The sequence below is a fragment of the Cervus elaphus genome, chromosome 11 (genome assembly GCF_910594005.1).
Source record: "Cervus elaphus chromosome 11, mCerEla1.1, whole genome shotgun sequence".
In the NCBI taxonomy this organism is placed as follows: Eukaryota; Metazoa; Chordata; class Mammalia; order Artiodactyla; family Cervidae; genus Cervus; species Cervus elaphus.
The window spans coordinates 895,951-907,175 of record NC_057825.1 but is presented as its reverse complement, the minus strand read 5'-3'; the positions used below and the strand labels follow the sequence as shown (position 1 = coordinate 907,175).

General features: G+C 61.7%; 2 protein-coding genes across 4 annotated transcripts; one reads left to right on the top strand and one right to left on the bottom strand.

Moving 5' to 3' along the window:
* Positions 1 to 1,184: 1,184 nt before the first annotated feature.
* On the bottom strand, positions 1,185 to 2,703 carry TMEM203 (transmembrane protein 203). Its single transcript, XM_043916259.1, has one exon. It carries the CDS (start codon positions 2,464 to 2,466, stop codon positions 2,056 to 2,058), a length of 411 nt encoding a protein of 136 aa, XP_043772194.1. The 5' UTR covers positions 2,467 to 2,703; the 3' UTR covers positions 1,185 to 2,055.
* A 35-nt stretch (positions 2,704 to 2,738) lies between these two features.
* Positions 2,739 to 11,175, top strand: NDOR1 (NADPH dependent diflavin oxidoreductase 1). 3 transcript variants are annotated; one of them, XM_043916258.1, is made up of 14 exons: positions 2,739 to 2,965; positions 3,298 to 3,375; positions 6,740 to 6,837; positions 7,810 to 7,908; positions 7,995 to 8,096; positions 8,175 to 8,384; positions 8,634 to 8,755; positions 8,863 to 9,083; positions 9,852 to 9,959; positions 10,034 to 10,148; positions 10,226 to 10,372; positions 10,464 to 10,582; positions 10,653 to 10,747; positions 10,830 to 11,175. In XM_043916258.1, exons 1-14 carry the CDS (start codon positions 2,831 to 2,833, stop codon positions 10,972 to 10,974), a joined length of 1,794 nt encoding a protein of 597 aa, XP_043772193.1. In that variant the 5' UTR covers positions 2,739 to 2,830; the 3' UTR covers positions 10,975 to 11,175. The 3 variants fall into 3 exon arrangements, with proteins under 3 accessions (XP_043772193.1, XP_043772191.1, XP_043772192.1); XM_043916256.1 differs by having other exon boundaries at positions 8,175 to 8,755; XM_043916257.1 differs by lacking the exon at positions 10,653 to 10,747 and having other exon boundaries at positions 8,175 to 8,755.
* Positions 11,176 to 11,225: the final 50 nt, after the last annotated feature.

The window sequence follows — 11,225 nt, the reverse complement described above, 5'->3', positions numbered from 1 at the left end:
AGATGTTCACAAATGACACTACTGCCTCCCGCTACACTCACTTTTCAGAGACCAGGCTCCAAGAGCACCTGGGCCTCTGCGAAGACCCAGGGCAGGTTTCAACTCTGAGGCCCTTCTCCACTTCTGTGTCCCATGGCAGTCTGCAGCTATCACTGCAATAACAGTACTTGTAACAGCCCAGTCTATCCAGCTGGAGAAAAGAAACTGGATTTCAGCCTTCCAGGGCTCAAGTGTTCCGTCAGGACTCTCCTCAAATCACCTTCCCAGAAGGAAGCTGAGCATTTTTGCGCTCATCCCTTGTATGCTGACAGGATTACCTAAACTACCAGAATTCAACAGGGCAGTGATAAAACACACAAACTAAAAATAACATTGAAAGGAAACCCAACCCCAAGGGTCAGTTTGTATCTGGTTTTGACACAGGTTATGCCGACGCTGGGTAGGAGACATTTCTGTAGCTGTGGCACAAACTAGACCAGCCTCCAACTCAAGCATCTCAGTGGTTCAGGCCATGCAGCATCCATCCTAGAACAAGAGTCCAGAAAACATGGGCAAGACAGGGGGTAATTTAGTCCAGCGGTTCTTACTAGGAACAGTTTTTTCCTCCAGGAGATTAGGGAATGTCTGGAGACACTGGGCTGTCACGTGTGAGGGGTGCTCCTGGCATCTGGTAAGTGGGGATCAGGGGTGCCATTGAACACTCTATGATGCCCAGGACAGCCTCTCCCTGCACACACACACAACCAAGAGTGATCTGACCCAAAGGCCAACCGTGCCAAGATTGAAAGGCCCTGTACACTGCAGGCCACATTCATTTCTGTCACATTGTTTTTACAACCCTTTGAAAATATAAGTTATTTTTAGCTTACGGGCAGTACAAAAACAGGCCCCGGGTCAGAGTCTGCTGACTCCTGCTCTGCAGGTCAGCAAGGCCTACAGAGACTCTGATGTCACACAAGCTGCCTGTTAAGTCCTCAACATGGGCCCACCCCCGGGGGGTTGTCTTCACTCTGGCTCCCCAGGGAGGAAGCAGGGATTCTCCGAGGAAACTACCCTCCCATTCACCCAGAAGGCTCGAGCCAACTTCCAGCCCTCTCTTACAACCTCAGCTCTGTAACCATGTACACCACACAGCAGGGAGCATCTCAACATTAACCCTCAAAAGGTCAGGCAACCACTGTGTGTTTCAGCAAAACATTCTCTTATTTTATTTTCATCTCAGCAAATGTTCTCATTTGGCACCTAACTGGCATCAAACCAAAGCCCTCAGAGTGACAAGCGTGGGCTGAGACCAACTGCAAACTCCCCATGTGTAGGTCTCAATGCCTATTCACATCAGAACACCTGTTCCTCTCTCTGGTCCCTTAGTGGCCTAAATGTCTCAGGTGCACTAACACTGCCGGCCACAAGGTGGTGGAAAAGCTGGGGACAGGAAGCCAAGCAGTGCCTTGAAAGCGAGTTCTTTTCTCAGGCGACAGATCTCTGGATAGGGTCGGGTCACACTTATTCAACATCCTCCTGTCTGCCTGGGCTGGAATGAAGAAAAAGCCATCCTCCACAGTGCCACTGGGGAGAAGACACAAGCTGGTTTACACTTTTTAGAGCTCAAGCATCTAAGAAAGTCTTGTCTGGGGAGGTGGGGACAGCAAGCACTCAGGTCAGCAGTGCTGGCCAGGGCAAACCCCGAGTCCGGCTTTGCAGCCTTTGCACACGGCGTACTTTGCCAGGATCCATGAAAATACTCAAGAGCCCATCAGGATATTTTACTTATATGCAGTTTCTGTCAGGAGTTCAGGATTGTCTGGCCTTCTCAGGATCCTTCTAGGGATCTCAGTTCAAGATTAGCTATTCAAAGCATGAAATAAGAGAGAATACACTTTAAGAATCAAGGCTGCTCTTTTTAGCCCAGCTGAGGGAACAACTTCAGACATGACTGATTGAAAACCAGGCACGCAGCAGGGCACAAGCTGGCTCTCAGACTCAGATTTCTCCTCTGGTGTGGTAGACATGGGGACTCGGCGTGGGTCCCAGCATTCCAGCCTATCTTCTGCGAGGCTAGTTGACCCGGCAGGCACGGATCATGAGCAGCTGCAGGAGAATGAAGACCGGAGACGTGATCAAGCCGAACCAGAGCTCTCGCGTTTGCTCCACCAGCTTCTGGCACAACAACATCTCGAAGACGAACTTGAGGCTGAGAACTGTGAGGACCCAGAAAAGGCGAAGCACGGCCAGCCGCTTCTCTCCATCCTGGAAGAGTCGCACGGAGACGATGGTGGTGAAGTAGGTGCTGAGCCCGTCAGCAGCGAAGAAGGGCACGAAGACGTTCCACCAGGAGAGGCCAGGAGCCAGGCCGTCCACACGCAGGGCCAGTAGCACGGAGAACACCAACAGGGCCAGCAGGTGCACGAAGATCTCGAAGGTGGCGAAGCCCAGCCACTGCACCAACTCCCGGAGCGAGAAGAGCATCGCGCCGGTTGGGCGCAGGCCGGGGCCCGGCCGAGCGTCCCAGCTGCCGGGCTACGCGGCCGCGCCCTCCTAGCCTCGCTGGCGCCCGCCGCCGCCGCGGCCAACGAGAGGCAGCAAGCGGCCCCGCCTGCCCCGGCCCTCGGCCCCGTCGCGCGGCCGATCCCCCGGCCCCGACCTGGGACCCCTCACAGGCCACCCGCCGACGCCCGCCGCGCTCGGACGCCATGCCCCGCCGGGCGCGGCCCTGGGGCGTCACTTCCGGCCGACGCCGGAAGTCGGAAGTCGGAGCCGGTCGCAGCGGCGACGGGCTCGTGGCGAGTGCTGCGGGTCACGTCAGGAGTTTGGGGTTCCCCGGGGTCAGCCCATGCCGAGCTCACGGCTCCTGGTGCTCTTCGGCAGCCAAACGGGCACAGCCCAGGATGTGTCGGAGAGGCTGGGCCGCGAGGCCCGGCGCCGGCAGTTGAACTGCCGGGTGCAAGCCCTGGACTCCTACCCGGTGGTGAGGGCTCCTCGGACCTCGGCGGGGACACCCGGCGGGCTTGGGGCGCTGGCCCCCAAAGCGCTCGACCCCAGGGGGCTACGCTTCGTCTGAGAGCGGGCACTTCCGTTACGGCAGATTTAGGGTCCGGGAACGCTTGGGAGCAGCGGCCAGTTTAATGCAAGGAGACAGGGGAGCGGTAGGAGGGGAGCCTGAAAGAGAAGGCAGGCCGGCAGCTCGCGAGCGCTGAGTCCCTTTGCCCCATTCCTCTGAGAGAAGGAGGGGAGCCAGGCTGCTGGGAGGATGCCTGGCCATTACAGCCCGAGGCCTTACATATGTGTCTTTTTGTTGAGGTGAATCTGATTAATGAGCCCCTGGTGATATTTGTTTGTGCAACTACAGGCCAAGGAGACCCCCCGGACAACATGAAGGTAAGGCTGACCTGAAGTGTGCTCAGGGGCTCAGATCCTTTCATTGCCTGGAAAGACTTGAGAAGCACAGTGAATAATTGTTCTCCTGTGGATTTTGGACGAGGTCTTTGGGTGGAGCAGGGGGTTCTGGGTATCCTTCCTAATAAACTCTGCACCACTTTAACTTTTCATGTTTTTTCCAGGGCTCTATATAAATCTGGTATGGGTCTTGTGTGTATTTCAGAGCTCACCTTCAGGGAACATTCTGCCATTCTTTGACCATCTTTTGAGCACATATTGTATTCCAAGCATAACCTAATACTGGGAATCCAGCTATGAACCCAGTAGTCACATTTCTACCCTCGTGAAACTCAAAACGTAGCAAAAGCAAGAGTTTAACGGGTAGTTACAATGCCAGAAAAATGCATGTCGCAAGAGAAAGTGCTTGATGTTAATGGGAGCATTAGTTAGGGCTGCCTCCCTCAATCTGGAGGTTCAGAGAGAGCTTTCTGGAAGAAAAGAGGCTAGGCTAAGTCTTGAAGGATAATTGGGGCCAGCCAGGCACCAGGCGAGAGGGAGCAACGTCTGCAGAGGAGGAGAAGAGCCCAGCTGTGGAAAAGTGGAAAGCGGTTCCGGATGGTCGAACCAAGGAATGAGTCAGGCTTGGAGGGAAGAAGAGGAGCAGGCAGCCAGGTTGGATCCCAAAGAGGTCAGCAGCCACAGGGAGGCAGAAGGATTTGAAATGAAGGGCCTGGAACCCATGAGGTGATGCAGTCACATGTGTCTTCTAGCAAAACCAGCCCCTGTCTGCTGGGGGAGCAGGCTGTAGGAGAGCAGGAACCAGGGTGGTGGTGGTGGGAGGTGGGCACAACGCAGACAAGAGCCTGAGGCTCGAGGCAGGACGGTGGCAGAGCAGAGTGGAGCAGACGCCCTCCAGAGATGTTAAGAAGGTAGAGTTGATTGAACATGGAATCGTGGGATCAAATCTCAAAGATGAGAAAGAAGGTAGAATTAAGACAGGGATTTGGGCCTAGGTACTAGGACAGATGGTGCTTCCACGCACAGAAGTAAGAGAATCAGAAGGGTAAGATGCCTGGACGTTGTCCAGGTGGAGACGCGCAGTCGGCCTGGAGCTCCAGTGAGGATCCTTAGTGGACGCACATGTCGCAGTGGCCAAAATATGGAGGCGAGAGGAAGGAAGTGCCTCTCTCCCCCAGGACGGGCTGCCCTTAAACACAAAGGCGTGGAAGGTGGAGAAAAGCGGTGAGGGGGAGGAAAGTGGCCCCAGCAGCGAGAAGAGGGAGTGGACCATCTCCAAGGTCGAGGGCAGAGGGGTGGCTGTCTCCAGAGGATGGTTTCTGGCGCTCAAAGCTGCAAGGAAATGAAGTAAGGTCAGCAAAGGGACAGCTGGCAACCTCGAGCAGGGAAGTGTTTAAGGATGTCTGCACATGAAACAATTCAAAAACTCTTATGCTGTGAGTGGGGTTAAGGGGTTAAACAGAATAGTTGTGAGATAGAGAAACCCAGGCATGTTTAAATGCTGGCAGGTGCAAAAGGCAGAAGATTGAAGAATAGGCTTGGAGTGGGCATACCAGCACAGGAGGAGGTGCAGGAGAGGAGGCAGCTCTGGGGAGAGCAAGGCAGGAGGCGCGTGGTGGATGCCAGAGACCAGGGTGTGGAAGGGGCGGGGGATAAAGACCTCCATCAGGTCAGCTGGCAGAGGTCCTGACTTTACAGTGGAAGCTAACAGCATCAGCGTGGTGATGGTCACACCGGGATGAGGGTGGTTACAGGAGGGCCGGATGCCAGGATGGACACCATGGAGGGAGTCAAGATGGGGCCCTCCCAACCCAGCACAGAACAGGACTATGAGACCCCAGCCTCCTTGTCACCATCCTGGAGGACACTGGCCGGGCAAGCCCCTCCAGGCAGCTGAGACTCGCCCCCTCTCTTGGCCAAGAAATCCACTGGTGACAGGCCCGAACTTGGGGTTTTCTGTCATCTTCTGAAGCACAGACCACGAAGAATGACCACGTGCTCGAGGAAAGACCGCTGGGAAGGACGGGGACCAAGAGAAGCACATGCAGAACCAGAGGAACAGGCAGAGCAGAGCTCCATCTGCGAGGGGGGCGAGCCTGGTGCCAGAAACGCAAAGCCTGGGCAGGGCAGGAGCTGAGGAGACCACCCTAAAATGATACCAGGTCAAAAGACAATGTTGAGAAAATCTCCCAGAAAACATAACAAAGTTAGGGAACAAGAAAGATAACATCAGGAGCCCAAGATTTTCCCAGCAGCCCCACAACAGGAACGACAGCGGTGAGGGAATCACCACGGAAAGTGTCAACAGGACTGAAGGCTGGGTCTCCAGCCCACAAACCCGCCATGTGCCCAGGAAGGGCTGGCGGGTGTGAACCAGGCTCCCGCTGACACCTGACTCGTGGGTTTCAGCTGTTGGAAGTGCAGAGTGCCCAGGTGTCTGGGGACAGGGCAGGGCACAGAGGGACACTGGCTTCCCAGCAGCGCCCACCCAGCTGGACCAGCTCAGAGCAAACTTTCAGGGGCCTGAAGAAGACAGTGTCAGCCTGAAGTGTGCCCCACTGTCTGCCAGCGGTGCAAGGGGAAGCCCAGCATTTTCACACCTAAGCCATGAGAAGCTCATCGTCCCTGGACCCTTTCTCAGGAAGTACCTTGAGGCTTTCCACAGCCTTCAGGAGATAAGATCTAATCAGGAGATCTCAGAAGCACCTCTGGGCCTGCAGGAAGACTAGGCCAAGGCGTGGAATGGGCGGCGCTCCTGCACAGGCTGCCCAGTGGTGACCCTATGGTCAGGGAAGGAGAGGGACTCGGGCGCCGACCTGGGGGCCACCTGGGATGAGTGGCCGCGTGGAGGTGAGGGTGCCCCGGGGGAGGGGGGCAGTGTGGGACCTAGGCTGGCCCTGCGGGGGCGGGGCATGGACACAGAGCAGCCTGATGGCCGGCAGCTCCAGGCCCAGGAGGGAAGATTCCCCTGAGGTGGGGAGCCAGACCCGAGAGGAGCCTGGGGGTCTGCCCTGAGGCCCGAGACGGGGCTGAGAGCTGCCGGGCCGTGCTGCCCGCACGCTGGGCAGTGGGGGGCAGGCCAGCAGCTGCCCCGCTGGTGACAGCCCCGCCAGGCTCCCCCAGCCCTCTGCGGGCAGCACTGGAGCCCAGCTCTGGCACTGGTGCCTGAGTAGCATTCTTCCGCTTTACCATTTTGTGTCTTTCCCCAACTTTTTCACTACTACAGTAGAACAAGAAGAAGCGGTCTTGTTGTAATAACAAAAGCGTTAGGTAGGAGAGCAGAGCCCAGGGGAGGCCTGGGCCCTGACGGCCAGGAGAGGCCTTGAGCTCCCCTCTCCCGCTGCAGAGTTTCTGGAGGTTCATCTTCCGGAGGAGCCTGCCGTCCACTGCCCTCTGTCAGATGGACTTTGCTGTCCTGGGTCTCGGGGACTCGTCTTACACCAAGTGAGTAAGGGAGGGTGGGCCTGACCCCACATCCACACGGGGTCCTGGCAGAAGGGTGCGTGACCCAGCCCCCATGGCGCTCCCTCGAGGCCGTGGCCCTGGCCACACGTCCTGGCCCCACAGATGCTCCTTGGTGGCACCTTCTTCATGGCCAGAAGCCCTGGGCTTGAAAGACAGGCCGGTTCATGCAGGAAGTGGGCAGGGCAGCCGGTGGGGGGGCGGGGGGAGCCTGGCTGGGGCCACGCCTGAGACACAGTCCAGGCAGGACCAGAGCCAGACCCCAGGGCCCGAGCCAGCGTCCTCTGTCAACACGTGATGTAGGGCAACAGGGGACCCCGGCTCACCCTGCCTTCATAAGCAGCCTTTGAGGAGGGATTCGAGCTTACCATGAGCACGGAGAACAGGGAGGTGTGAGCAGGCAGGGCGCAAAAGAGCCCGGCCCCTGGGAGCCATTCCGTGGCCACCTCTGCTTTGCTTCCTCTCACCATTGTCGCGGCACGCCTGTGTCCTGAGCAGAGTGCTGGCGCTTTGCACCATTCCCAGGGAAGTGCTGAGGGCTTTGTGTTCAAGGGTACACATAGCGTGGGGCTCCTGAAACATTAAAACCCCTAAGACTACAGCTCGGAGCTGAGGGAGGGGTCGCTACGTACAGATGCCTCCAGAGCCAGACGCAGCCTGAGGCCTGCAGTTGTCCGGGTGAAAAGGACGGAAAGTGGGTGGCCTTGTGATCCTCGTCTGGGAAGGGTCTGGGGCTTTTGTTCAGTGCATAGTGTAGACGTCTGTTCCCACTGCCGGGCACGCCCATGGGGCGGGTGAGAGACCCTTCTGCTCCTCCCAGGGAGGCGCTGTCCTCCAGGGAGCCAGCGAAGGAACCTGTGGAGCCTTGGGAGCCTCCACCCTGTGCAGTCCTCTGGGCGTGTGCCTCCCGTCCCTGCGGGCCCAGGGCCAGCACCGGCTCTGTCTTCTCTGTAGGTTCAACTTCGTGGCCAAGAAGCTGCACCGCCGGCTGCTGCAGCTCGGGGGCAGCGCCCTTCTGCCCGTGTGCCTGGGCGATGACCAGCACGAGCTGGGGTGAGTGGGTCGTAGGGTGGGGGTGCCCTCCTGTGGGCCCGGACGGGAGCAGGGTCCCCAGAGGGGTGTGCACCTGCTCTCTACAGCCCCGATGCCGCCGTCGACCCCTGGCTGCAGGATCTGTGGGAGAAGGTGCTGGGGCCGCACTCTGTGCCTCTGAACCTCGACCTGAGCCCTCCTGGAGTCCCGTAAGTGTGGCCTTGGGGTGGCACCCACCGGCACAGCAGACCTGGCCAGCGGTCTGACGAGTGTCCGCCCCTTCACAGTTGGCCCTCCAAGTTCACCCTGCAGTTCCTCAAGGACACCCCCAGCTCGGGCCCTGAGGAGCTGTGTGTGGCCGGAACAGACCCTCAGGGACCCCCTTCAGAGCTGCAGCCGTTCCTGGCACCCATGGTCAGCAATCGGAGGGTCACGGGGCCCTCGCACTTCCAGGACGTGCGGCTGATTGAGTTCGACATCTCAGACTCTGGGATCAGGTGCGGGCCAGCCCCGGGGCCCCGCGGAGTCAGGGCTGCACGAGGGAGCCACGGTCCGGGGTTGAGCCGCTCCTCTCCCAACGCGGGTGCGTGTCGGCCGAGAGCAGAGACGACAGCTGGGGAGGTGGGACCCACCCGTCCAGGGGCCCCCTGGCCCCCCGCCTCCTTCCTCTGCGGTTTCCCGGAGCCCCAGCGTCCTCCCCCCGCAGGCGGGCCCCTCCCCAGGCCCTGGCTGTCCTTTCCCCACAGCTTTGCAGCCGGAGACGTGGTGCTGATCCAGCCCGAGAACACAGCCAGCCACGTCCAGCAGTTCTGCCAGGCGCTGGGCCTGGACCCCGAGCAGCACTTCACGCTGCAGCCCCGGGAGCCGGGTGAGCCTCCGAGGCCGCGGCGCCCGCACACTGCACTCCCCCATGCCCCCCGGCACCCTGTGTCCGCATCCCCGCGTCCCCGCCCCACAGCGTCCCATCCCCTGCAGGTGTCGCCTGCCCCGCGCGGTTGCCACAGCCCTGCTCCATGCGGCGCTTCGTGTCCCAGTACCTGGACATCGCCAGTGTCCCCCGCCGCTCCTTCTTTGAACTCCTGGCCTGTCTTTCACCCCACGAGCTGGAGCGGGAGAAGCTGCGGGAGTTTGGCTCCGCACGGGGCCAGGAGGAGCTGTGCGAGTACTGCACCCGACCCCGCAGGACGGCCCTGGAGGTGGGCAGGGCCCGGGGGAGCGCCTGGATCTGGGGCCAGGGCCCTGGAGGTGGGCAGGGGCCGGGGGAGCGCCTGGATCTGGGGCCAGGGCCCTGGAGGTGGGCAGGGCCCGGGGGAGCGCCTGGATCTGGGGCCAGGGCCCTGGAGGTGGGCAGGGCCCGGGGGAGGGCAGGGGCCGGGGGAGCGCCTGGATCTGGGGCCAGGGCCCTGGAGGTGGGCAGGGGCCGGGGGAGCGCCTGGATCTGGGGCCAGGGCCCTGGAGGTGGGCAGGGCCCGGGGGAGGGCAGGGGCCGGGGGAGGGCAGGGGCTGGGGACGTGCCTGGATCTGGGGCCAGGGCCCGGGGGAGGGCAGGAGCCGGGGGAGCGCCTGGATCTGGGGCCAGGGCCCCGGGGAGGGCAGGAGCTGGGCGAGCGCCTGGATCTGGGGCCAGGGCCCGGGGGAGGGCAGGAGCTGGGGGAGCTCCTGGGGCCCGCAGGACAGCCTCCCGGGAGGGCCTGGATTTGGGGCTGGGGGAGGACCTGGAGGTGGGCAGAGGCCGGGGGAGGGCCTGGAGGTGGGCAGAGGCCGGGGGAGGGCCTGGATCTGGGTCCAGGGGCCGAGGGAGGGCCTGGAGGTGGGCAGAGGCCGGGGGAGGCCCTGGAGGTGGGCAGGGGCCAGGGGCTGGGGGAGCGCCTGCGGCCCGCAGGATGGCCCCCGGGGAGGGCGTCGGCTGGCGAGCAGGCTGGGACCTTCACTGCAGCCAAGGCTCCCTGCTGCTGTCCCCCCAGGTGTTGTGCGACTTCCCCCACACGGCTGCTGCCGTCCCCCCAGACTACCTGCTGGACCTGGTGCCCCTGATCCGGCCTCGGGCCTTCTCCATCGCCTCCTCTCTGCGGGTGAGAGAGGAGGGGCCGGCCTCGCGGGGGCGGGGGGACCCCCAGGGCAGGGCGCCCACTCTCCGCTCCCCCAGGCCCACCCCTTGCGGCTGCAGATCTTGGTGGCCGTGGTGCAGTACCAGACCCGCCTCCGGGAGCCCCGCCGTGGCCTCTGCTCCAGCTGGCTGGCGTCCTTGGACCCTGCGCAAGGTGACCCTGGCTCTTTGGGTTGGGGGGTTGGGCCCTGGCCCTGTGAGCCTCTTCAAGCCGCCTCCCTCACGCCATAGGACCTGTCCGGGTGCCCCTGTGGGTGCGGTCTGGGGGCCTGACGTTCCCAAAGATGCCAGACGTACCTGTGATCATGGTGGGGCCCGGCACCGGCGTAGCCCCCTTCCGAGCAGCCATCCAGGAGCGAGTGGCCCAGGGAGAGACCGGTGAGCAGAGTCTGGGGCAGGGAGGTGTCCGGCTGAGCCCCGCGAGTGCAGCTCCAGGCTCAGGCCCTTCTCCCCACCTCCCTCCCCCCAGGAAACGTGCTGTTCTTCGGCTGCCGCCGGCAGGACCAGGACTTCTACTGGGAGGCTGAGTGGAAGCAGCTGCAGGCGAGGGGCTGCCTGACTCTGGTCACGGCCTTCTCCAGAGAGCAGGTGTGTGTGCCCGGCGGGGGGCAGAGAGGGACCCCCAGGGTGCAGACTCAGACCGTCCCCCGCCCCGCAGGAGCAGAAGGTGTACGTGCAGCACCGGCTCCGGGCGTTCGGGCCGCTGGTGTGGGAGCTGCTGGAGGGTCGGGGCGCCCACTTCTACCTGGCAGGGTGAGCCTGGGCCGCGGGTGGTTGGAGGGACGGCCCCCTGGGGACGCCGGCTGTGCTGAGCGCTGTCCCTCCTGCCCTCCAGCAACGCCAAGTACATGCCGGCCGATGTGTCCAACACCCTGCTGTCCATCTTCCGGGAGGAGGGCGGGCTCTCTGGCCCCGATGCGGCCGCCTACCTCGCCCGGCTGCAGCGGACACTGCGTTTCCAGACTGAGACGTGGGCCTGAAGGGCCATCCTACTGTTGGCCACAGCCACCCTGCCCGACGCTCTCTGGGGGCTATTGTTGGCTCTCGCCCTGTCTGCTCCCAGCTGGGAGGGTGGTCAGCTCTCCTGCACAGACTTCAGCAGTAGGAGGAGGCCCTGGGCAGCACACACCTGCCCGCCCAGTTCCAGGAAAGCCTCAGCAATAAACGCCAGGCTCTTGGTGGCTGCTTCCTACCTGCTCTTCTTTGTGCGGAAGTGGGCCTCGGGTGGTGG

Coding starts and splice junctions, on each gene's coding strand:
- NDOR1 (XM_043916256.1), top strand. CDS start 2,831: ATGCCGAGCTCACGGCTCCTGGTGCTCTTCGGCAGCCAAACGGGCACA. Junction 10,149..10,225: donor GTCCTTGGACCCTGCGCAAG/GTGACCCTGGCT, acceptor CTCACGCCATAG/GACCTGTCCGGGTGCCCCTG. Junction 10,583..10,652: donor CGGCCTTCTCCAGAGAGCAG/GTGTGTGTGCCC, acceptor CCCGCCCCGCAG/GAGCAGAAGGTGTACGTGCA.
- TMEM203 (XM_043916259.1), bottom strand. CDS start 2,466: ATGCTCTTCTCGCTCCGGGAGTTGGTGCAGTGGCTGGGCTTCGCCACC.